Source organism: Anopheles bellator, chromosome 2 (genome assembly GCF_943735745.2).
Source record: "Anopheles bellator chromosome 2, idAnoBellAS_SP24_06.2, whole genome shotgun sequence".
NCBI classification, from domain to species: domain Eukaryota; kingdom Metazoa; phylum Arthropoda; class Insecta; order Diptera; family Culicidae; genus Anopheles; species Anopheles bellator.
Window position 1 is genome coordinate 35,929,110 of NC_071286.1, and position 23,450 is coordinate 35,952,559.

Consider the following 23,450-nt stretch of genomic DNA (forward strand, 5'->3'; position numbering starts at 1 on the left):
ACCAGACCAGATAATAGATATCACCAGCGTGTTATATGTGAACCATAAAGTGAACCCTAAAACAATCAACCTGACTAATGAAGAAGGCTGCACCAGTGTGCCCTGCCACTAATGTGACTCCCCGTTAAACAATGTCCAGTTCCAGAGCACTGGGCGCCCACCACTGCATGATGCTGCGCTCGGTGCCACGAAACATGCCAACAAAGCCACGCTGGTCAACAGGGGAAAATGGTTTTTCCATCAATTTTCATTACTCACCACGCGGTCCGGTTATTTGCCGGCCTTTTGTTGGCGAATGCTGTCGGCGTCTCGTACTGCCACGGTACCTTTTCGGGCCATCTGTGCATTTATGTGCTGCTATCATTTCGTTGCGTCAATCTTAATCCATTACACTTTTCATCTGTTTTTTTCCATTTGCTGTTGGTTTAATTCTTCGTTCCTTTTCTGCAATCATCAATGAGTAGGAATAGACTCAAGCCTATTCCTACTCGACAATGATTCTTGTCAATTTCAATTAAACTATTCGCTTTATTTTAGTCACTTTTGGTCTGCGGATTTCCAAATTTTGTTTAGCTTTCGTGGAGATTTTTAAGATTTTTTTTCAAGCAAAATTTCTTGAGGTCCAACAATCACTATCTGGCGGATTATAACGGACGTTTAAAAACCTTGTCTTAAACCTGTGGTTTGGTGTCATGATCCTAACATTTTAATTTAATATTTTCCTCTTATCATATATCAAAACACTAGTTGCAAACATGAAAGTCACAACATTTACCAATGTTTTACCAATGTAATGTTAAAGGCAAAGCAAATTTATAAAAAACCACACTAGCTTCATTACATTTAACATTTGACAACATGAAAACCTTTAAGCAGCTTTAAAAATACCGTTTCAAATTCTTTTAACTTTCAAATGTGATGTCCCAAGTTTTGACATTCAAACCAAAAGAGACCTGAACAGTCAAAAAAGGTTTATGATGAAGAATGGGTAGCGTTTCTCGATTAGAATACGTGTCAGATGTAAAAAGAATTTGCAGAAATGCCAGGAGTTAACCACACAACAGTTTCCCATCGCCTGAGAGCCGTGGGGATGATTAGAAAAATGCCTTATTGGGTTCCACATGAATTGAACCAAAGAGTTATTGAAAGAAGGAAAGCCATTTGCAAACTACTGTTTGTCCGGCAGAAATGCAATGAATTCTTGTACCGAATTGTCACTGGTGATGAAAAGGTGAGTTATTAAAAGAGTACTAAACGCAATAAGCTTTGAATAGAGCCTGGTGAACCATGTCCACCGCAACCAAAGCAAAATATTCACTGTGTAAAGTGTTTCCTGTGCATATGATGGGTTTTGAATGGTGTGATGAGCTTTTAAATTCAATTATTGATGGACAACGCTATCGACAACAAGTAATGCGTTTGAATAAAGCTTTGGCCATATGCTGATCAAATTGAGATAAAATACATAATAAACTGGTTTCATAATAAACATAACAACGTTCGACCACACACAAACCGTTCAAAACATATCTCGAAAATATCCGATGGGAACTGTTGCCCACCCTGAGGCTTCACAGAACTTCACCTATTGGTAGTAAAAACATCCACAATCGGTAGCGGGAATAATAATAATACAAAATGAACCAACAAACGTAATACACCTTCAGCATATTACAACCAAGTTACCCCAGAATAAAGCTATTCGATAGTGGAGGAAATACTACATATTGATTAAGATAATCTTATTAAATTAGATTAAGATTAAAATACTGTTACACACCCCGCTGTATTCGGCAGATGTTGCTCCTTCGGACTAATACTTGTTCCGTGGCATGAGTCGTTACTAGCAGTCCAGCGATTCACTTCTAAAGATAAAGAGTTCTATCGCCACGGAATCCGAGAATAAGCGGAAAGATGAAAGAAAATAGTAGCTAACAACTGACAATACTTTAAAATAATAAATCATTACAATAGTCATATGGTTTGTTTTTGTAGTTAGGCCCCAATTGTCGGTAACATTACTCATGAATTAGTTTAACGGGCTAACAGGTTTCTTTTTAAATAAAGTGTTGTGTATTTTTGAAGGTATGGTAAAAATTCTCCGATTCCAGATTTTCATTTCTTTCATTTCATTGCAATAGGTTCACAATCATTTTCATTACTGCCCGATGAATGCTTGTTCGATATCCACCAGTGCCACAATTTGAGCAGTGCGTTGGCAATTTACGAACTGTTATCGAATTATAGCGTTTTCCACAAAACACCACTTACTAGTAATCAACCAGGTGCTAGCACTGATGATGTTACCACCATCGGTCTTGGCGTGCGCCGTTGCTTCTGCATGACCTCACAAAATGCAATCAGCAGACTAATAGACCAGAAGATAGCTCATGCTACAAATCAATAGATACCCGTTGACAATAGAAACCCGACACGCTTACCACACGCCAGCTGGCTAGCAAGCAGCGGAAGACTGCATATCCTAGACACGTTTCGTGTGACAGTGTCTGCGTGTTCGTCCCTCTTCGGTAGAGACAAATTTCGGTTTCCGACGATAGTTTCAAGTCATGCCATAATAATGAATGCGCCCAAAGGAATGGCGATGCTTTGGAATGTTGTCCCAAAAAGAAAACAACAACACAAACGGACATATGTATCCAGTCTATTTATACCCCACGTGCCACTCCAGGTATCGACAAGAAAAGGATCGTATGCCTTCCATCGCCGCCATCCCGCCCCGCCATCGGTTGCTCGCTCAGTGGATGCCAAACTTCCCGCCGGCCAGCACCGGTGGTTGGCAGCAGTATCGAGTGTATCGATCAATATCCATTCAATATTCATAAACATTGGCCCGTTTTGTTTATGTACTGCTGTCAAGATTATTACTCCTCCATCCCGTGACGGATGAGGGCATCGCCACAACATAGTTCACGCTCGGCACTCATCCGCACCCAGACGTGTGGCCAATTCGCTTGTCAAATGATTCGGACGTTTCTCGGACTTTATGAATGACACGGGCAGATGCGCATCAGCGCTGCGGTCTGCGGGACGGCCACACACGTCGCCGGAAAACGGCGTGTCGGGCGTGGCATGCCGGGGGATCTCTCGGTGGGAGTGCCCTCGATTACTTATTGACCGCTTCGGCCTCAGGTGGCCACACATCACGTCGCTTTCAGGTCAAGGGACAACTACGTGGCACTTAGTTGATTCGGCCGGTATCGACTTTGGGCAATTGTTACGCAAAGCGATGGACGCATTTTCCCTCCCAATGCATGATAACAGATCAATAAATCGAAGAGGGTGGCAATGATCATTGTCAACAAATTGAAGGTAGATTTTATGGCGCCATCGAAGGCACTTCTAACTGGCTCGACTGACCTCATTGGGGTCCGTTACCAGCAGCATAAAGACGGAAAACGCAAGGATACGGAACTATCTTAAAGAAAGCCGACACGATGAAATTCTCGGAACCAGCATCTAACTACCTGACCCGTCTGTTCTCATATCCGTTAGCCTTCAAATAATATCAAGATCGAAATGTCGTTCGAACGCCTCAGTGCCATCAACTGCTGGCATGATTGCTAACCTACCAGGAGTACCAATGGACGTCAAAAACATCCAACAATGACGTTCGCCAAATCAAAAATGTCCAATTTTCGTAGTAATTTCGTTTGGTGTCATAGATATTTAGAATCAAGTTGATAACAGCGAAGTTGTGGGTTTGTCGACAACGATCGTCGTTAGGATCGAATTTTCCGTGTGTGTCTAGCTCCTATTACTTTGTGCACCACTGCACCTGGACCGAAGTTAGTTATTACCGAAGCCAAAAAGGTGAACAAAAGAGTAACATCTAGAAATCTAGAAAAAACAGTTTCAAGAAATTACACGTAAACAGTTAAACAATAACATTCAAATATAATAGTACTAACCAACAGCTGAAGTTTAAGAATCAATCATTTTAAGCATGTTTAACAATAATTTAATTACAATAACATCCAATTGATATAATCAAACGAAATCCTTAAAAACGTTGACATAGACTGTCAAACCTTAAAACCTAGTAAATATTTCGTCAGGTCAGCAGATAACGAATAACGTTGGCGGACAAGCTTTTTGGTTGAAAAGTGTATAGATACCGTCACTATCTCAGACACAATAAAACATTCAATATTTATGATCTCTTTTCAATGTTGTCCATTTAGGTTTTTTGCCAACCAACCATTAAAGGTAGCAACGATCACTCATACAGTTTCGCATCGAAAATTAAGGTGAAGTATATTTAAAATAAAAAATTGTTAATCTAATAAAAAATTCAACAAATTGAAATTAAGATGCCCAGCAGCTCGCCATCGCAAGAGAATTGCAAAAACCCGAACCCTTCCTGCGTTTGATATTCAATGTCAGTTAACTCAACATTTTCACCTTTATAGCGCGCGCACTTTCCGTTTCACCCGATCTTTGACAGGGCGTACCTTATCGGCCCCACCAGGCCCACCCGGTTTTCAAACCGGAGTTTTTCAGCTTCAAAGCCACTTCCACTTCGAACACTTAGTGACCCTCGAAATCGGCCGTGTAAAACAGGGGTTCCCAAGAGCCGAAGGCCGAAGATCCTTCACGCCATACACCTGGACGACCTGATCCTTGCCTCGCCACGCTTCGGTGGGGCGACGACTAAGGGCTAACCCTTGTCCGGGTGTCCGGTAAGCTAAGGCCGACAAAATCGGTTATGAAAATCAATATCCAATTTTTTGCAACGGATCTTAACGGGTTCCTTTACGTTCGATGATAATTTGGAAATTTTTAGAAATTGAAACGTTTTTTTATTTCCTTCATAAAATATGAAAATCGAACTCACGAACTCGGCGATGACTCACCTGCGCGGGTACGTCGTCGTAACCGTGGCCGGTTGTATTGCTCATGTAACTTGTTGCTATCCGGACCGGAAACGGTTCAGAAAAGTGCCCTACCTCGAACGTCCATTCGTTGCACTAGTTTCCCTTTGCACAATTTTTTGGCAAAACTGGCCAAGTGTGATAGATTGTATCGTTCCCTGTGCGGTGCCGGCCGTTCTCGAAATAGTTTTGAACCTTCCCAAATCAACGCACTCAACGGTCACTCGCACACTAACCGATCGCTCGTCAGTCCACTACCAATCTACCCCGTAAACACTCGTCAAGTCCTTCCGTGGAAACTTTAGGTTGGTTAGTTTTTGCGGTAAAGTATAGTCCTTATAAACTCTAAACACTGGCAACAATCTACGTGTGGTTTTTTTGGTTGGTTCGTTTCCGGCTCGAGTTCCTTCTCGCTGCCCCCAAAATTGCTTACGGTACAGGTGCGCTCTATAGAAAAAGGTCACTATCACGAATGGGTCCGAGCAGGGCTGTTGGTCGCTTGGCACGACCGCCCAGGATCCCCGACTTACCGGGCTACGGACTATGATTGCATAATTTCATCGAGGCTTTAGTGGAGGAAGGCATTCATTTGACAGATCCGTAGGACTCGCTTCTTCTCGCTACTGGTGTGACAGATACACTACGGCTACGGGAACGGGGTGATATTGCTTAGGTACGTTCTACTCGCTAATGCACTACACAGACAGAAACAGATAGGGTTGCAGTTAACTCGTGTGGTGCACCTGTTCAACACTCTACCGGTCGTTATTTTCGAAACTGTACAAACGGCACACTGTCACGCGTTCGAACGGATCGGGCGCGTGGGCGCCGCAAAGGTACACGGTTCTGTTGCGCAAAGTCTTGCGTTGCTGCCGTTCAGGTTGAGGCCTCCCGTGGAGTTGTGGTGATTGTCCTGGTGGTGTAGCGGCAGAACCGAGGGCCGAGCGATCCGTCGGTCGGTCGGTCCGGGTCGCCGTCGGTTGCCGCGCGTTAGTGTCCGCACCGTGTCCGTGTCCTGGTGTTGTGTCGGTAGCGCTCGTAGGCCACGTGCCGCGCGCTAGAACCCAGATCCAACACTGACCGTCGGCCGCACCGAGCGTTCTACTTTTGATTCTACTACTCTGGTGGCTGCGGCACTCTGCAGTGTCCCGGAGACCCCTGGAGAGATGCGCGCTGGAGCACGAGTCACGAGAGCGGCTTCGGAGCTGAGCGAGCTGAGCCGGAGGCGGCCCACCGAAAGCGAAACTGAAACCCGACCCCGGGCGACCAGGGCGCTAGTGGTCCCGCTTGCGCTCCATCGCTCCATCTCATCGTGCCCACTCTCGCGCTCTCTCCGGAAAATGCAATCAGTGAGTGGGAGCGAGCTCTCAGCTGGCGAAACGATTTTCCAGCGCCAAGATTTCCCACCGCCACACATACGAGTGATCATCATTAGTGACGCTCGGTGGCCGCATGGGGTGCCCCGAAGTTCGCGCCCAAAATCCAGCCCTGACGCCCGTCAGGATGCTTTGGTCCTTTCGCTTCACCGAACCGCAACCACCGGAGCCGTGGAGCGTTTTTAATCACACTTCAGCGGCCGAGGCACGTGGCCGAGAAAGTCCTCAACTCCGGGGGCACCACCAGGTGGCCCCAGGAGCACCCAGGGGGGGTCCCACGGGAAAGTGCGTTCTTACGAAATCAATACCAGCCCAACCAATGCCGTGGTCGTTGTGATTTAACACGCGCCCCCGAGGCCCGTTAATAATTGATTGGGCGCCAATTTTCGTGGCGTGCCCTTCGGTGGCGCTCGCTTGACATTGGCCATCAATATTTGAGCAGCCCCATACATCATACTGCCATACGCCCCCCCCCTGTCGCTCCGGGCCGCTTTTGGCGGGCGAATGCTAGGATGGTAACGAGCAACACGTGCCAATGATCGGCTGGGCAATTAGATGTCCACCGTTTTTCCACCGCCGTATTTTATGCGATTTTTGCTTCGCTAAACATCGCTCGTTAGCAAATCATTTTCCACGACCCACCGGATCCCGGTTTTCCCACGGACCCCATGTTCTTTCCCACACAGTTTTCGGCTTCCCGTTCAGTGGAGCGTCACGTGGGTCATGGGGCAAGGTAAGCGGCCCTTGATGCTTTGACCCGCAAGGCGCGTGTATGTGTTGGCTGTGGTGATGGTTTACACTTTACAAATGGGAAGCGATTTTCCTCCAAACCGCAGCTTCCGTTAACTAACGCTCGTGCCTCTCATCTACTCTCTCTTTCTCGCGCGCGCGGGAGAGCTTCTTTCTCTTTCTGTTGAGTTCGGAACTCTGTCTCTCTCTCGACCGCCGGAGGTTCTCTCTTTCTACGGCTTTGTCTTTGTGTGTTAACCTTTTTCCTTTTTCGGTTTTCCATACTTCGTTTACGGACGGAAGGTAGCCAATCGATACCATCATCGCCTGACCTGACCTGCTCATTTTCTATCTCTCTGCACACTCTCTCGTTCTTCCTCTCTCTCTCTCTCTCTCTCTCTCACTGTCTTGCACACTGCCAATCGCGCCCGGTTACAACCCGTACGACGAACCCCGATGCGCAACACATGATTATGATGACTTCCCCGCGTATCACCATCCGTCCGTCGCTCGGTCAGTTCCACTCCGGCGGTCACGAGACGTTCGACACGCACACCCCGTTGGGCCGTTTATTTTCGCTTCCTTCGACAATTTGTCCGCTACCGAGCAGCCGAGTCTCACGTTCGCAGCAACCGCCGTGCTCCGATCGGCGTCCATCCCTGTCCCCGGCTATCCTGTCCCTTGTCCGACTGTCCCCCACCCCGGTACGTTTTGTGTTTGCTCACGTGCGAGACATTTTTCTTACGCCTCGTGGTGCTCCTCCTAGCCGGCGGACACGTAACCCGCGGTCCAGGGGGGATACCAGCCGTCGGCGGAGGGAAGCACCACCCATCACCCATCAGCAGTCGAAAAGTTTTCCACTCGCTTTGATAGTATTTTTCTCGCTTCATTTTGCGCCCGACCCGTCCGTTCGATGGAGGCGCATGGTCACCGATGGAGGCGCCTGGTGCTCCATCGGCGGCTAGGAGTGGCAGTTACGACAGAGTTTCTTCACCCTTGTTCGGCTTTCCTTCCTATTTTTCCGGTGGTGACTTTCGGTTCCCTTGCCCCCCTGTCCACGCCGGCGAATGGCATCACTAACGCCGGTGGTCGGTTTCGATCCCACGACCAGCGCAACCGTCGCGCATGATGATAGTAGCCCCTCTCACCCAACCAACCCCTGCCACCGTGGGGTGGGAGTGAAAATTGTGCAAATTTACTATCGTCACGTTAACGGTGTCAGATTCGTGATTGGAAAAGTGATGGATAGAGCGGCCCGGCCCAGCCCATACACATGGTGGGCGTTTCGCGATCCGACAACCCGCTCGACCCTCAAGTCGGGAGCGGGACTTTTACCGGGTCAACCGTGGGAAAACACATTCCTCCGCCCGGCTTTGCGCCGTTCGCGAGATAGGCGAAAGGCGCCACACCACGGGGGTGGGGTTTGTTTGTTCTCTGAACGGCGCAACGAAAGGAGATTATGAGATACGGGCACGGCTCATTCCCGGATGTAGGAATCGGAAAATTGCCGTCGGTGCAGGCAGCGCCCATCAATCATTCACCAATCGTTTCGGCAGCCCGCTGAGAGGGTGCGCCCGCGGTGTCGATGGTTTTTGTCTAATTGATAACAACGGGAAACCCCTCGAAAGGGTGCGTTTAATCAGATATTTGCGGAAAGCAAATGCTGTGAAAAAAAATGTTAAGAGAAAAGTTCCTTTTTTCTCAACAAAGTATAACAAAAATGCATTCCCACGCAAGAAGCAGAATCGTGCCTTGCAAAGTTCTTAATTCCAATTTCACTGCAATAACTTATGTAGGTAGCCGTGTCGGTTAGTGAATGTTTCATTTTATCAAATTAGAAGTCGTTCGATAGTAATTTTTTGCCCACTAGCTTTTATCAATGAGCAAATTTAAAAAGCGTATCAAAAATTATATTAACATTTTCAACATACACAACTTATTTATTTATTTACTAATAATATTAAAACCAGCAGATTCATATTAAATAACAACTTAAAATATTGCTCTCAAGTTGACACACTGTCAGGGAGCCGACGTATTTCGCTTAGAAAGCGATTGATTGGTGCAGTGAAACTTTTAAAACTTGTTATTGTCATAAAAAGTTATGGTCGGATTTTTCCATATATAATTTCATTTCATTGAGTTTGGGTTTTAACTTTCCACTTGTTCATGCCAGAACGATGTACAAGCTATTCTGTAAACAGACAATAGTTTGCATCCTTTAAAAGATTGAAATCAACTGAAATAATTATATCAATCGCATAAACTAATGCCGAACATATGCCGATTAACCAGTACGACAAAACATACACCCCATAAACTAACAATTAATGCTGCAAGAGCTGACAGCGTGAAGCCCAAGCTGGAAAATATTCCAACCTTACACTGTTGATAGAAAGTTTCATTCAACTTCATAGGAAAAAGACTTGATTAATGGAAATGGATGGAAAAAAGTTAATTATAATAGCTTTTATGCAAAACATTTTTTTCACCTGCCGAACATTGAAAGTTCAACATTGCAGATGCTTCGGATGCCCCACAGTATGCAACTGAACATCGCGTAATTAACCCTTAACATTCTGGAATTTAATCCAACTCATCGTCGATGAGTAATTAGCATCAGCCGAATCGATTGCATTGGAAAATACAGTTCCGTTGAAGTGCACAGCGTACGGGTAAAACTGCTCGTTCGCCAGTAAAAACGCCAATCGTGCCTCAAAATAGCCCAGCATTTTCCGCAAAGTGCGCTGCTACGGACCCCTGAGTCTGTGAAAATATGCACCACAAAGAAAACAGTTTCCGATCAGATCCGTGGCCCAGGTGAGATAGTGTAATCAATACACTGTGTCAATAATTGGCCGTACACGGAAATGCGGGTGTTTCCGGGGTCCGATCCAGATCCAGGTCCGACCCGTCATCAATGCACTGCTAATCCCGGTGGTTACCCGCCTGGATGGGATTGCCGAACAGCTGAGCATAAATATACACTCCTATCGCCGGTCCGCCGTGGAAAATCCAACTCTGAAACGCACACAGTACAGCCACTGAACTGCACTGAATCCGACGTGTTACGTTCCGTGGACTGAGCTGCACTAGTTTGCCCTCCGTCGGCCACATTTAAACAGCACTTCCCTAACGATCTCATTAGTGGAGCCGGTCCGGATCGGCCGGCCAATCTATTCTTAGGTGCCACGGTGCAACACTGCACGCCGCCGCCGTACGTGATGCACAGCTTCCAATGACGCACTTATTGGGCCCGATGCCTGGGACCGAGATGCACATTGGCACGCCCGATTGGGACTGCTTACCCTCGGTCGGTCGAACAGACCCGCACCAGACGCGGCGGCGAAAGTACCGTGTTTGATTGATAATTAATGAATCGTTGCGAAGCACTGGCACTGGCCGATGCTGCTGCTCCATGTAAAAACCACTTAGCCTTTCAACGATGCTTGATTGGATTTTGAATCACACTTCTTTCCGCACGAATCAATGGCCGCTGCACTTGAAGCAGGAACTGTACGCTGCAGCCGGCACTCACAGCTTGAGCTGTTTGTATGTGTGTTGGGTGTTTGAAACCTTTTCTTTGTATGACTACACGGAATTTAGTGCTGTCAATACTTAACTCTGCTTGGTGTTGCCTGCAGTCTACATCCTTGTTCTACTATCAACAATACACTACTCGCACATATAGAAACACTTAGAACATAAATAAAAAATAAAAATTAAATCTACACAGTCTGTCCCAAAGTAAACAGGACATTTTCAAATGGGCCATTTCTGGTGACGCTTTCTTGATGTAAGTATATTTGTTTGAAAGGTACATCTTTTCCAGAATTCCAGTCAAAATTTTCATGAAATTTGGACTACTGGAAGAAAACTTATTGTGCCCAAAGTGACAGTATGTTGGTGGTGTCGGTACAAGCCTTCTGAATGGCCAAAGTGTCTGCATAACGTTTTCTTTTCATTGACAATTGAAGATTCTCGAAAAGATAAAAGTCACAGGGTGCCAGAACAAGTGAATACGGGGAACGATTTATCGATAGAATGCGATTTTCGGACAAAAAATCAGTGATGAGCGTCGATCATTCTGAGCAATTTTTGGTCGTCAGTGAGTTTGTGTTTCAAAAAGTGAGCGCACACCTTTCGATAACACAATTGTTCGGTCAAAATGCAATGAATTGAATCTCTGGAAATGCCCAATTCCATTTCCATAAAACGTAACGACGATTTCGGCTCAATATTAAGAAAATCACTGGCGTAATCACGAACTTGGATTGGCTATCGTTCATCATTGGCCAGATATCGTTGATGTCTTCACGACCGTTTTTGAAACGTGTATACCACTCATAAATTCTGCCACGGGACAGACAATTATCACCATAATCTTGCTGCATCAAATGAAACGTTTCGGTAAACGTTTGACCGAGTTCAAAATAAAACTTGATATTGGCTCTTTGTTTATTTAAGTAATCGTAAGTAACCTTACGTTAAAATAAGTGTCGTGCAGTGATTGAAATCTTACTTTTAGAAGGTTTAAAAGCAAAGGAATTATGTTAACGAATGTTGAAACTGCATAAGGTGAAGAGTCCTTATGCAGTTTCAACATTCGTTAGTAGTATTCAATTAGTATAGTAGAAGGATAAGTTGTTGAATTAAAATGTAGAAGCACAAGCCTTTAAGACGATCCACGTCAAGGACGTCCAAAAACAGTAACAACACCTGAAAGCGTAGAAAAAATACAGGATTTCGTATTGGAAAATCGTCGCATGACTAAAAAAGCCCCATGATCATCACCATGATCCTGAGTAAAAACCAGAGGCTAAGGAGTGGTGTGAACCTGGTTCTTCGGCTCCGAAATGAGATCGTGTCCAGAAATTGGTCAAGAAAATGTTGGTATCAGTTTTTTTTTAATGCAAAAGGAATTTTGTGTAGCGATTACTTGCAAACTGATAAAACAATACATTCTGAATGTTATTGCATCTTTTAGACCAGCTGAAGGAGAAAATTCGTGAAAAAAGACTCGGTTTGCAGCAGAAGAAAATCCTCCAGCACAGGACAATATCCTTTTCTTCAGGACAATGAACCGTATCACAAGAAAATTTTGGCAATGGCAAACAATCATATATTATTGCAAAACTATTGCAAAAACTTCCTTCACTGCTACCATTTTCGCTTGAACTTCTTCACACAGAAACAAAACATGAAACGTATAGTTCTTCGCTTTGGTCTTAGCTTAAGGAATGTTCCTCCAAGGCATATTGCTTGGCGCAGAAAAACGATGCATAGTTGTGGTGGATCGAAACTGAAACAAAGGACCACCAAAGGACCAAAGGATTTGCAAAGCTGAAAAATTATTTTGTCGCCAAATGAAATTTCTTTACCTTCCCCACAAGTCCCAGGAATCATAATATTTACGTTGTGGCTCGTTGACAAACATAATTTATTCCACCAACGGTAATCCAGCCAAGAGAATAATGGTAAGTTGCCGCTTCGGCATTAAGCACCGGCGTAAGCCGGGAGACCCCGAAGCCAAAGCTCCGGTGCGAAATCGTGGGCCGAAAAATAGGGCGCTCCCTAGCATTTCCGGGGGCCGGTAGATTTATGCTGCGGCAGATCTACCAAATCTACCAAACAGTCATACAGCCATCTGGAAAGCATAACTTAGCGACAACCAAGTCTACCAAATTCACCAAACAGCCAAACGGAAACCATAGCTTACTTTACGAGTCAAACAAGTGATTGCATAACAGGCAACAGAAAGTGAAACCGTCAGCCTTCAGCCTTCAGGGGGTCAGCCTTCAGCAAGAAGGGCAAAAACATGCAAGACCGTAAGAAGAAACCACACCGATCACAACACATAAATTAAACAAACATGAACCGGACGCAGAACCCAAGCGTGTAACAAAACACCACGCTTGGACTGCCAAACCCGGGACACCAGATAGAATCCAAACATAAAACTTAAAACATGTAAGCAAACACACGACGTGAGCATAACATTCTATGTTCAACGGGGACAGTTTTAAAAATCAATAACATGCACCAGCATGTAACTGGAGCAGATAGGACACCCAAAACTAGACCCATCATAAAATAACATAAACATAAGAGTAACACAGACCCCGGGAACGTAGCACAGACCCCGCGTCGTACAGACGTCGCGCCCGTCTTCGGAGCATAAATCACTCGCCTGCAAGATGAACCAAGTGTGATAGGCCGGTACCCAGATCGACAAACATAAGCGGCCGCAAGCATAAGCATCAGCGCGTAAGTAAAAGTCACGCCACGCAGCAGTCGATCGGCGAGGTAAGGCCAATTCCACCATAATGCAAATGTCGGTCCATTTTCGAGTGCCCTCCCTACCGCAATCAACCATTGTAGGTGACTCCTTAAGCCGCCGTTGTAACATTGCCACGATAATTGTTTATGGTCCGCTGTTTACAACACCGCATTGGATGCTTGGCGTGGCCGGGAAAAAACTTCCGCAAGCCACTGGCACCGTGCCATGGCTGGCTGGATGGGCTTATAATGCTTTTGCTTTGCTGAAGAGTCTTCCGCGTCTCAGCGTCGTCAATAATGTCGAGGGCGGGTCTGGACGGAACGGGCTCTCGGCCCGGCACTCCCTACGGTACGAGAAAATGCTTCGCCATCGACGTCGGTGTAGCGTATCGCTTTCCGGCCTTTCCCGGACTTTCTTTCCAGAGACCGAGAGCTACTCTCCAACGACCGCTGCGAGTTAAGTGCTCCCCACCACGTTGGGAGTTGTTGGCCCTCGGCGACCCAGAGTGTCGGGTTGAGAGTGTACTTCCTGAAACTCCCAGCTGCCCTGTCGGGCCAGGCGAACGAACATACATCAACATGTGCCATAACTTCACGTTCGACAACTGCGTATCTAACGGACCGGAACAATGGGAACCGTTCGCCACCTGAGCCGCTTCCCCCGTGTGTATGAGTGTGTTCCCAAAACGGCGTTGGTCTGCAACCACAAAATGGCGACCAAGTCGATGGCCGCCACACCGCCGGCAACCACCGATCGGACGTGACCGAGGGCCGAACCGGAGTCCCTCAAAGCGGAACCGTTTTACGAGTCCTTGAGTTGCCCGATGGCAGCTTCGATCGCTTTCCGTCGGCGGCGTACTTTATTGCCGACACAATCCACTTTACATGCCACGGGTATTCGGGCGTCGGACGTGCCGGCCACAGGAAGTTGCGTGCAGCGCCGTACTGTTCCGGTGCCGGTGGTGCTATTAATGCCCCATTCAGATCGTATCGATGGCCGAATATCTTGAACGGCACACTCGACACCGACTCAACCGTAGGCCGTAGCCGAAGTAGCTGAATCAATTTCTGGGCGCGCTGCTTTGGGGCGCTCCTTTCGATGGTGATTTTGACGATAGATTACGGCGGTTTAGATTAATTTCTCCGGCCCTCGTCAAGCGGACCGTGGGCCAATCCACCTGGGCACCGCAAAACCGAACACGTCCCGGAACATGACGACGTGCAACACGTGTTGGCCACCGTCAATCAGCGCGCTGACAACCGAGGACCGTCGTCAATTCGCCGCAGATTAGATTCGCCGATCCGGACGGCCCCGGGTGGCCGAAGGATCTCCACCCGTGTCAGGCAAGAAAATTGGTCAGGGTCAGACCACGTGAAGACCGTTTGCCGAAACGCACACATACACCTGTGTGCGACCGTGTCCTTTGACGGCTGCCGAGGTTGACCGACACTCGCTGCCCTTTCCGACCGGTGGTACCTACCTTGCTGTCCTTGGCGTAGTACAGTTTGTGTCCCTTGAGTCGAAAGTATCGCCGACGCCAGCGCTGGAACGACCAGGTCTGCTTCATTAGGTAGCCCTCCTTGATGGCGGCCTGGAAAAGGGAACAACCGGACATGGTTCATGGTTAGATTATAGCCAAACTCAGCTTTACTTCTTTTTAGTTTAATGTGCGCTAACGAACGGTTTGGCACGCAAGGCGAGACTTTGACGCACTGACCACATTTCCCCAATACGTTTGTTTACTTGGCTCAATCGCATATTTGGGGATGTGATTTACTTTCACATACGTAAGAGCACGATCCATATGTTAAAAATAATTGTTTATTAACGTAACTGAATGCAGGTTCAACAATGCAGGTTAGATCCAACAGTAACGCTTCAAGCCACGGCGTGCTCATTGCCACTTTTGACTCGCAATTTAATTTGAAATATTAAAATAACCGAATTGTTTGACATTTTCGTTCGTTCGTTCGACATCATTGAGGGCTTATTGTTGACTCAAAAAGATTAGATTTCTTAACGAATGATATTGAAACCCACGGATCACGGTTGAAAATTATTTCATGAGTATTATCCGAGTTTAGTTTCAAAAGATCTCCTTAGTATCTTCTTAAGATATTACAATATAACTAATGTTCGACCGCCAAATATCTTATTTTTAATGTATAATTTTCGATGGCGTGTTTGGATTCCACGAAAATGGTGGGCAAAATATCGATTATCTGTTGTCATTATTATTAACAATAAATATTATTATTATTAAATTATTCTTATTAAATTATTACTATAATTATTCGCAAAATATCTGTGGTCCAATCTCGGCAATGGCAATGCGAATTTCGGTCTTGACGTCGTCAATAGTTGCTGGTTTGTTCGCGTAACATAAATCCTGTTGCGCCATCCTGTTGAAACCAAATGTGGTCCAAGGTTTCAGCTTAAATTTCGCCGAAGACCCAATCAGTCAACATTTCTCGGTAGCGTACACTATCGACAGTAACGGAGGCTCATTCTTCATTTTCAGAAGAAAAGTGGGCCGGTGATGCCGCCAGAGCAAAATTCGCACCAAAAAGTCACTTTTAATCAGTGCATTGACTTTTCCTGCAAGACGTGTTGGTTTTCCAACCCCCAAAAATTTGAGGTGAAAATCAGCCTAACAGTAATGAGCTTTTCAAATGTCCTACAGTTTAAGTTAAAGACTCACCCCGTCGGAAAAAGATTTTAATATTTTCCAATTTTCCGCAAGCCTCTAGCGTCCTTGTTTGTAAATATCAAAGTTTTTCTAAATGTTTCAAATTTCCAGATTGAAATTTGACGTTTTAAAAGACAAATAATCGGTCGTTCAAAATCCAAACACTTGATGGTTTACGATATATAATGTGTAGTAAAGCAGGTTCAATCGTTGTACAAAGTGAAGTGAACCGAAAAACGCTTGCTTTTAAATGTGTTCATATAATAACGACTTGAATTGGAATGGCTGCGGGAAAACGAGCCAAGCTGTTACACGACACTGAAGCTGCCCGATAGCAAATCTTTCCTAGCCGTGTACAGTCACCATCGTATCGGATACTCTGCACTAAAACGAATGGAATGCATTACAAAACGCAACGGGCGGTGGCTATCGAATAACTTCAGGGAATATTACCGTAGCCAGTAACAACATCTGCTCCCGACCGGTCCGTATCAGTCTTGAGGACCATCGCATCTATCTTCCTTCATTCGAGCCATCGTGCGCCGCGGTGCGCAAGGTAAGATCTGGATATGGTCACAACGTGCCACGCTGTGACCATTGGTCGCTTTTCTGCAGCTCGTTTACTCAATTCCTTCCCGTGTAAGCCCAGCCCCAAGCAACTAGCGTGTGGCAACGTTCGTTCGAACGATGACTGAGACGGATGTTCCATGCGGTCACCCTGACCCAGTATCGCGCTACATTGAAACGATCCGTGATACGCGAACCAACGGCCACCGCGCCCTGCGGCAAACGGCTCCAAGGACAGGGATGTTGGGTGTGAGAGAAGAGCCGACTGTCAGCGGCGCCCGTCTAACGGTTCACTGTCATGGCGCGACAACCGACGTCATCGCTTTGGACCGTATCGCACGCCACAACCGTCACTTCCGGCCACCGGGCTTTGTGCGTTCGGACGTTGAGCGCGGTTACAAGTTAATGAGGTCGCTGATGCTGGAGCAACGCAAGCCACGACGAAATCAGGTCAATCGCCACCACCATCCTGTCTGGTTTCGGTCCCGGGCATCGCTCCCGGAGCCGGAGCCATCCATCACGGACCGTCATCTCAGAAGCGTGGGAAATGGGAACGGAACTGGCCATCCGTGCCAGCGTTGCGATAACGGATGGTCTGCAAAGCATTGTCACAGGCGTCCTTTTATTGCCTGTTGTGGCGGACAATCTCGGACGAGCTCTTCCGCTGGACACTGGGCCGAAAGTGGGCCGTACACAAACTGTCGGCTCCAGCAGTTTCGTAATGTCATCCCCAGGTGAGTTAGTGGTTTCTGGTGTAATTATTTCTGTCCCGTCTGCTCACAGTGTCTTTCCCACCCATTTCCACTCCAAATCCATCGGTACACGCATGCCGTTGACATACAGCACGTCATGTAAATTCCAGTGGGAAGCAACACATTTTTGGAACATAAATTTGATAGATTCAAATCGGGAAAGCTCAGCCAAGTACGTGAGATCTTGTATAGGTTATTCTGGACTAAAGCTATCAGCGGATCAACCTGCGTAATTGTTTTGATTAAACTGATCCTAACGGGTAACCATCCCTGAAGATGGCTAGTAGCTTACAGCAAATAGAATACACTTTTGTACGTTCAAGCGTTCAAGACATTAGACAGTTAGTTACCGAAGCACTTTAGCTAATTCTCTGATTTCAACAGACTCTATCGTAATTTTCCTTACACGAAACGTTCTCCAGTAGCACTTTCTACGCTTGATTAGCGGTGTATGCCAACAACAGGCACGATCAACTAGGGAGACGGCCCAGACCGGCGGCACCATCCGGTGCAGTATCCTGTTACTCACAAAACGTTCATTCATCACACCCCGGTTGGCCAACGGCAAGCCGTCTCCGGAAAACTGCATGCTGAGTAGCATGATTATGCTTTTAACATCCGGAGCGATGTTGCAACGGACCTTGTACGTTGCGCAATAAAGTCAGCATGAACGGAATCCCCGCCGTCGCACACTGGTACATCTCGCCAACCGTGACTACCGCTGCTTGGTGCTAGCGGAAATGAAATCAACAAAATTGCGCTGGCCTGAAACAGAAACAGAAAGAAATGAAACAAGTGTCGCTACATTCCCCTGAAAGGGTTCACAGTCTGATTGGATCTTGTTTTTCTCTCTATAATAATTTCTTCCAAGATCTATTTTTTTACACTTACTCAAGTCAAAGTAATTCTCCTGTACAGAAAGCTGCAGGAACTTAACCGTGATGGTCGGAGGCCAAAAACTGGCTGTAAAGCCTTTAAGATTGTGGAACTAGTCGAACAGTCTGAAGAACTGCCCAGCTAATCAGTTCCCTACCGTGACGCTGTGAATTCACCTAAAGTGAATAGCTCAAGGTAGATACATTGCTAGAAAATTTGCCTATTATTGACCGCATCTAGTGCCGATATCAGAGACTTATCAGATATTTTCTTTATAGCATTACATGAAACGTAGAAAAAAGGATTTTATAAACGATTACAACAACGTCACCTTTTTTCGGAACGCATTGATTTCCAGAAGTCCAGAAGTGTATACACCCTATCACATCACAATTCAACTATTTGAATGTTAAATAACTCCGCTATTTGATAGTTGAGTTTGATAAATTAGCCAGATTCTCAAACTTCAGCTTATGCCGTTAGCTATGAATTAATTTACGGAAAACAGCGGGTTGAAATTGTAGCGCTTTCTGCTGGACTAATACAATTCTGTTGGGTCAAATGCAATGAAAAATGCCCAAAAAATGCCGCCTTTCGTGTGTCTAATGGAGGCGGTCATTTGTTCGATATTGTATTTTAGGTAAAAGTCCTTCGCAGAGCCCACAGAACCACACGCCAACCGTGTGCCCTGGCTGTACGCTGCAGCCGCAATTAATCCATCTATTAATACGCCATTCGCTGCTATTCTCGCCCAGTTACGGATACTGTTACGGATATCTTAAACCGAATCGATTGGCAGAATAATTGTAAAGGAATGTCACCGATGCTGGTGGCTGGTGCACCGGGCTCATCGTCCTCGGCTCAGTTCACCCCGTGGCGCCAGCACCCAGCACCAGCAACACTCTAACGAAGCCTCCGGCCACCCACCGGGAGTTATGCAGTCTGGCACCGGAAACGAAGGAAATTTAATCATCCGCCACCGTCGAAACGGGACGCTTCGGGGGACGACAGGAGCGGGCCCGTGGCGGGCTGCCGTGGTCCACCCACCGCCTACTACCTACCGCGGACTTTACATCCTTCTTGGTTGACAATTTCCGGTGAAAGATTTTGGCCGGCTCGGTTTCGTTCTCGCTCTCGGACGACTCGTCCCCGGTCCGGGGGCTGCCGTGCGCCGCCCCAGCCATGCCGCCGGCGTGAAGGGTGGGCCGCGGATACGCTCGTACTAATTGTGTTTACTCGGCCTCTCGGCACACACTCTCAGTCTCCGGCCGCTCGCCCGACACTCATCCGGCCCAGAACGTACCAGCCGCGTCGAGGCTCCTACACGGGGCCCCGTGGCAGGACAGCTTTTTGTTGAGGTCCTGTTTTTGGTGGAGACACACGTTGCGCGGTGCACCTACATGACGACATTCACTGCCCCTCCCCACCCCCACGCACGTCTACGCGAATGCTCTACTCTTTGTTTTGACCTAGTTTCAGCTCTCGGTCCTGCATCCCTGCTTCGCGCCGTTCGATGTTCTTCGTGCTTTCTGTGCGGCCGAACCAACACGAACACCCGGAACGTACGCACGTTCGAACACACATACACACAGGAGCGCGCGCGCGCACGCACCCACACGAAGAGACCAGTGGCCGCGGGTCCAGTGGGGTTCTCTCAGGAGCGAGGCTCTTGCGGAGGCTCACTTCACTTGCGCAAAACTTCACTTGACTGCCTGCCTGCCTGCCTGGGAAGTTCCTTCACCGTCCTCGGACCTGGCCACTAACCCTCCCCGGTACGTCCGCGGTAGGTGGCCGCCGTCCTCGGACAGGACTGGACGCTTATCACGGAACACCGGGCGGAAACAGATTCGGACAGGTTTCGTTGTAGTGGTGGTTATGCTCCTCCGCCTATCTAGATGCCAGGTTACGCGACAGCTCGTCCCGGAGCTGTCAAACTCGGAGCTCGGGCTCGAAGTTCCGTCAATCAAACGTACGCGTGAAATCGTCCTCGCACTCTATCTAGCGTTGCATTTTCACAGCCATCGGCGAAGGTCTCGGGACTATCCGGCACTAGTTTCACGTTTCCGGTTCTCCCGGCCAGGTGGAGACCACCACCTGTGGGAGGGATTTGGCCCGGGGACAACTTTGCGCCTGCCACTCCGGAACCGTAACGTAGTCCATCACAGGAGCGACTGCGGGCACTAACAAACAAATGTTGGCGGCGATAGCCAGTGTTCGCGGGACAACACTGACACAGCCTGGCACAGCCTGCCACGGAAAGCTGTACAATCGAGCCGGACCCACGGAAGTGTCGTCCGGCTGTCATCCGGCAGCGGCAGCGGCTACACTACTGAAATCCGCACCAAACACAGCGCAGCGAGTGTGGAAGTCGCGGTACCGTGGCCGTCGTGTGTTGTTTCTCGGTAACGCGGTTCGCCTGGCCCCTAAAACGCACACAAACGCGGGCGCGCGCACTCACGCTGCGTCGGAAGCAACAGGATACCCGCCGCCCGTGAGCTGAGGCCCAGAAAACGGTGGCCCAGAATCGCAATCGCAGCAATCCGCGCACTGCCACCGCAGCACCAACTCTTCTGTCACTCACCACACCTTCACAGCACAACCCGGCGTCGGACCACCACCACCGCAACCACCGCAACCGCCGAGCGCCAAAGTGTCGAGGACGCGCTCGGGCTCGGGAACGCGCTTGGCTTTGTTCTCGTCCGGACAGGCCGGCGGACAGAGGCTGCCTTTTTTCGCTCCACGCACACCACACCAAAACACATCCGATAGGCTCACCAACACAACGGCGCGCGCTAGGAGCGCCCCAACTACCGGTCTGCCCACCGCGAGTCCTGCCGTGGTGCCTGCTGCTGTCCGTTTCGCGTACGGCCACGCTAACGCCACCTCGGAGTGTATCCTTAGCGTATCGCCCCGTACGCCATCCGGTTAGGACCAATACTCACGCACCATCGCAATCGGAGTGGGCCACCATGCGTCTCCATCGACGCACTGTTTGGATGTGTGCGTGGAACACGTTACGCTACGGTTCACTCTTTTCACTCGCTCTCTTTCTCACTCTCCCACTGTCTCTCTCTCTCTCTCACTCTGCCACTCTCTTTCCTATTTTCCTGCGGAGGAGAACCGGTAAACAAGAGCGTAAGCGTGTATGGGTCATCGCATCGTCCTCTTCTTGGTGGTGGTCACGGCTCCTCTCAAACAGATGCCAGGACCAGGTCGCCAGCCTTTCCCACTAACCGACTGAACTCGACCCCTCCGCACGACCGAACGCGGAGCCGCGCCGCCTTCTCGTCACGCCTGCTGGTGGTTGATGTGTTTGTGAGTGTATTCTGGTGGGTGGGTCCGGCAGAGGCAACGGCCGATAGGGTGTCGCTCTTATTTTCCGTTTTGTTTTGCTTCGCTTTGCCCCTGTTCTCCGAGAGACGGCCAGAGTGCGCAGAGTGTACTATCAAATTTACGTTTGTTTGGCACGGACTCTGGCCGCGGAGGGTCCTTTTTACAGCGACTAGCGAAGGTTTGGTCAACCTACTCACCATGCTTCGTTTCCGTTGATCAGAAGTCCAACGACGATACGTTCCGACGAACTACTTAGTTGGGGCAAGTTCCCGAAACTTTCGCTTAATATTACCGCAAACTGTACCGACTTCCTTGATTAAGGAAGGATGCTCCATTATGCACGACATCTAACACTGAATCCCAGTCTACTGAGTCTGCCGCAGAAAACGCCGGCAACACGAAGGGTACATTTCGAACCGGCAACCGAGCAGGCAGTTGATTAGTGTTACCGTTGCTAAGTGAACCACGTTTCTGCGAAACCGTTACAACTCGTTTCCATTATGCGGCCGGTCAGTCGGAGTGTTCCGATTGCCTAGTCCATAATGCACACTCTACCATGCTGAAACCCTGCAAGGCATAAAACTCCCCATTTATGCTTAAATAGATGCAAACTAACTATTTTTAGTCTCGAATCTCTATTTCTGAACCATTCACCGGCGGGGCACGGCACCGGTGCTTTTCTGCATGTGACACGTCAATCAAGCCAATCTGGCGTGGGAAGTGGAATGGAACTACAGTGGTGGATCTCGGGCAACCATTACCAAAGGATGGCAGGCGATGGCCAAAGGAGAACCAATCAGGTAGCGTAGCAACTCCACTAAGCGGTCTATTCAGCGGTGTGTTGCCCCGTTCGCTGGTTGAAAACCGATCGGCAATAATGACACACTTCTCGAACGGTCATTCGTAGAACTGGGATTCTTGTTCTGCCATCCGTTCGGGTGGGGTAAAAATAGTCCACCGGCTGGAGCATCCGATGAATGATCGAACGAGAGATGTTTTCATTTTTTTTTTTGTACCACCTGAACCGGTTTGTCAACGCAGCCAGATGTCAACAAGTCCTCGTGGTGATGGTAAATTCTATGATTAGTGGCCAACCGTTTCCGGCAGTTCAACCAATGAGTTCCAAAGAATTCCTGTTGATTGAGCTCAGGTGCGTTATAAGATCCACAACGCGGCCCTCCTGAACCCATTCAGAGGAAGCTAAAGTGTTGGACCGATGAACGGTTTCGACTATCTACCGTACGATTTGATTTATATAGCAGGCTGTTCGATAAGTTTTGCGCTTCAATAAGAAAAGCAAAGCAAAATAATTTTATGGTTTGAAATACACTTTTAATTCGCTATGGTCTCCTTGAGCATCAATACACTTGTTTCAACGAGATTCCAATTTATGAATTCCATTCCTGAGGCTTCCACAGCTATGATAACCTCATCATTTGATGAAAAACGATTTCCACGCATGAATCTTTTCTCATGAATGAATGCTCCAACAATTCGAACTTTAATTAATGTCCTGATGAAAAAGGATTTCTTAGTTCTGAAAGAAATGAAAAAAAAGTCACAATAATAATTGGAACTTATTGTCTTGCCAGTTTGCATGCAATCCTCAAACAACCCCAAAAAACTGATGCTAACACCCTTTTTGGCCAAATTTTGGTTACGAACTCGTTTTGGAGGTTCCAGTTTCCCGAAGGTTCACGCCACACCTTAGCCTCTTGTTTTGATTCAGAAACTCATCTTTTCACTGCACTAATTGAAGGCGAAGAGTCCTTATACAGTTTCAACATTCGTTCATGAGTTTCCTTTGCTTTTAAACCATCCAAAAATAAAACGTTCTATCACTGCACGATACTTGTTTTTTTTTCTTTTGTAAAATAACACTGTTGTGTTTGTGTAGTACAACTTTTATTCTGATAAATTCTTGCAGTGATTATATTAGCTCTTTGGCTCGACAGT

At 47.5% G+C, this 23,450-nt stretch overlaps 1 protein-coding gene across 1 annotated transcript in view; it reads right to left on the reverse strand.

Moving 5' to 3' along the window:
• The window catches only part of LOC131208951 (diacylglycerol kinase eta), a 50,732-nt gene extending 31,387 nt beyond the window's left edge, over positions 1–19,345 (reverse strand). The window contains exons 1-2 of the mRNA XM_058201897.1: positions 19,223–19,345; positions 14,758–14,868 (exon numbers count right to left, since the gene is read on the reverse strand). Of these exons, the coding sequence (XP_058057880.1) occupies positions 14,758–14,868; positions 19,223–19,345 (234 nt within the window). The remainder of the gene's footprint in view (positions 1–14,757; positions 14,869–19,222) is intronic.
• Between the last annotated feature and the right edge of the window lie 4,105 nt (positions 19,346–23,450).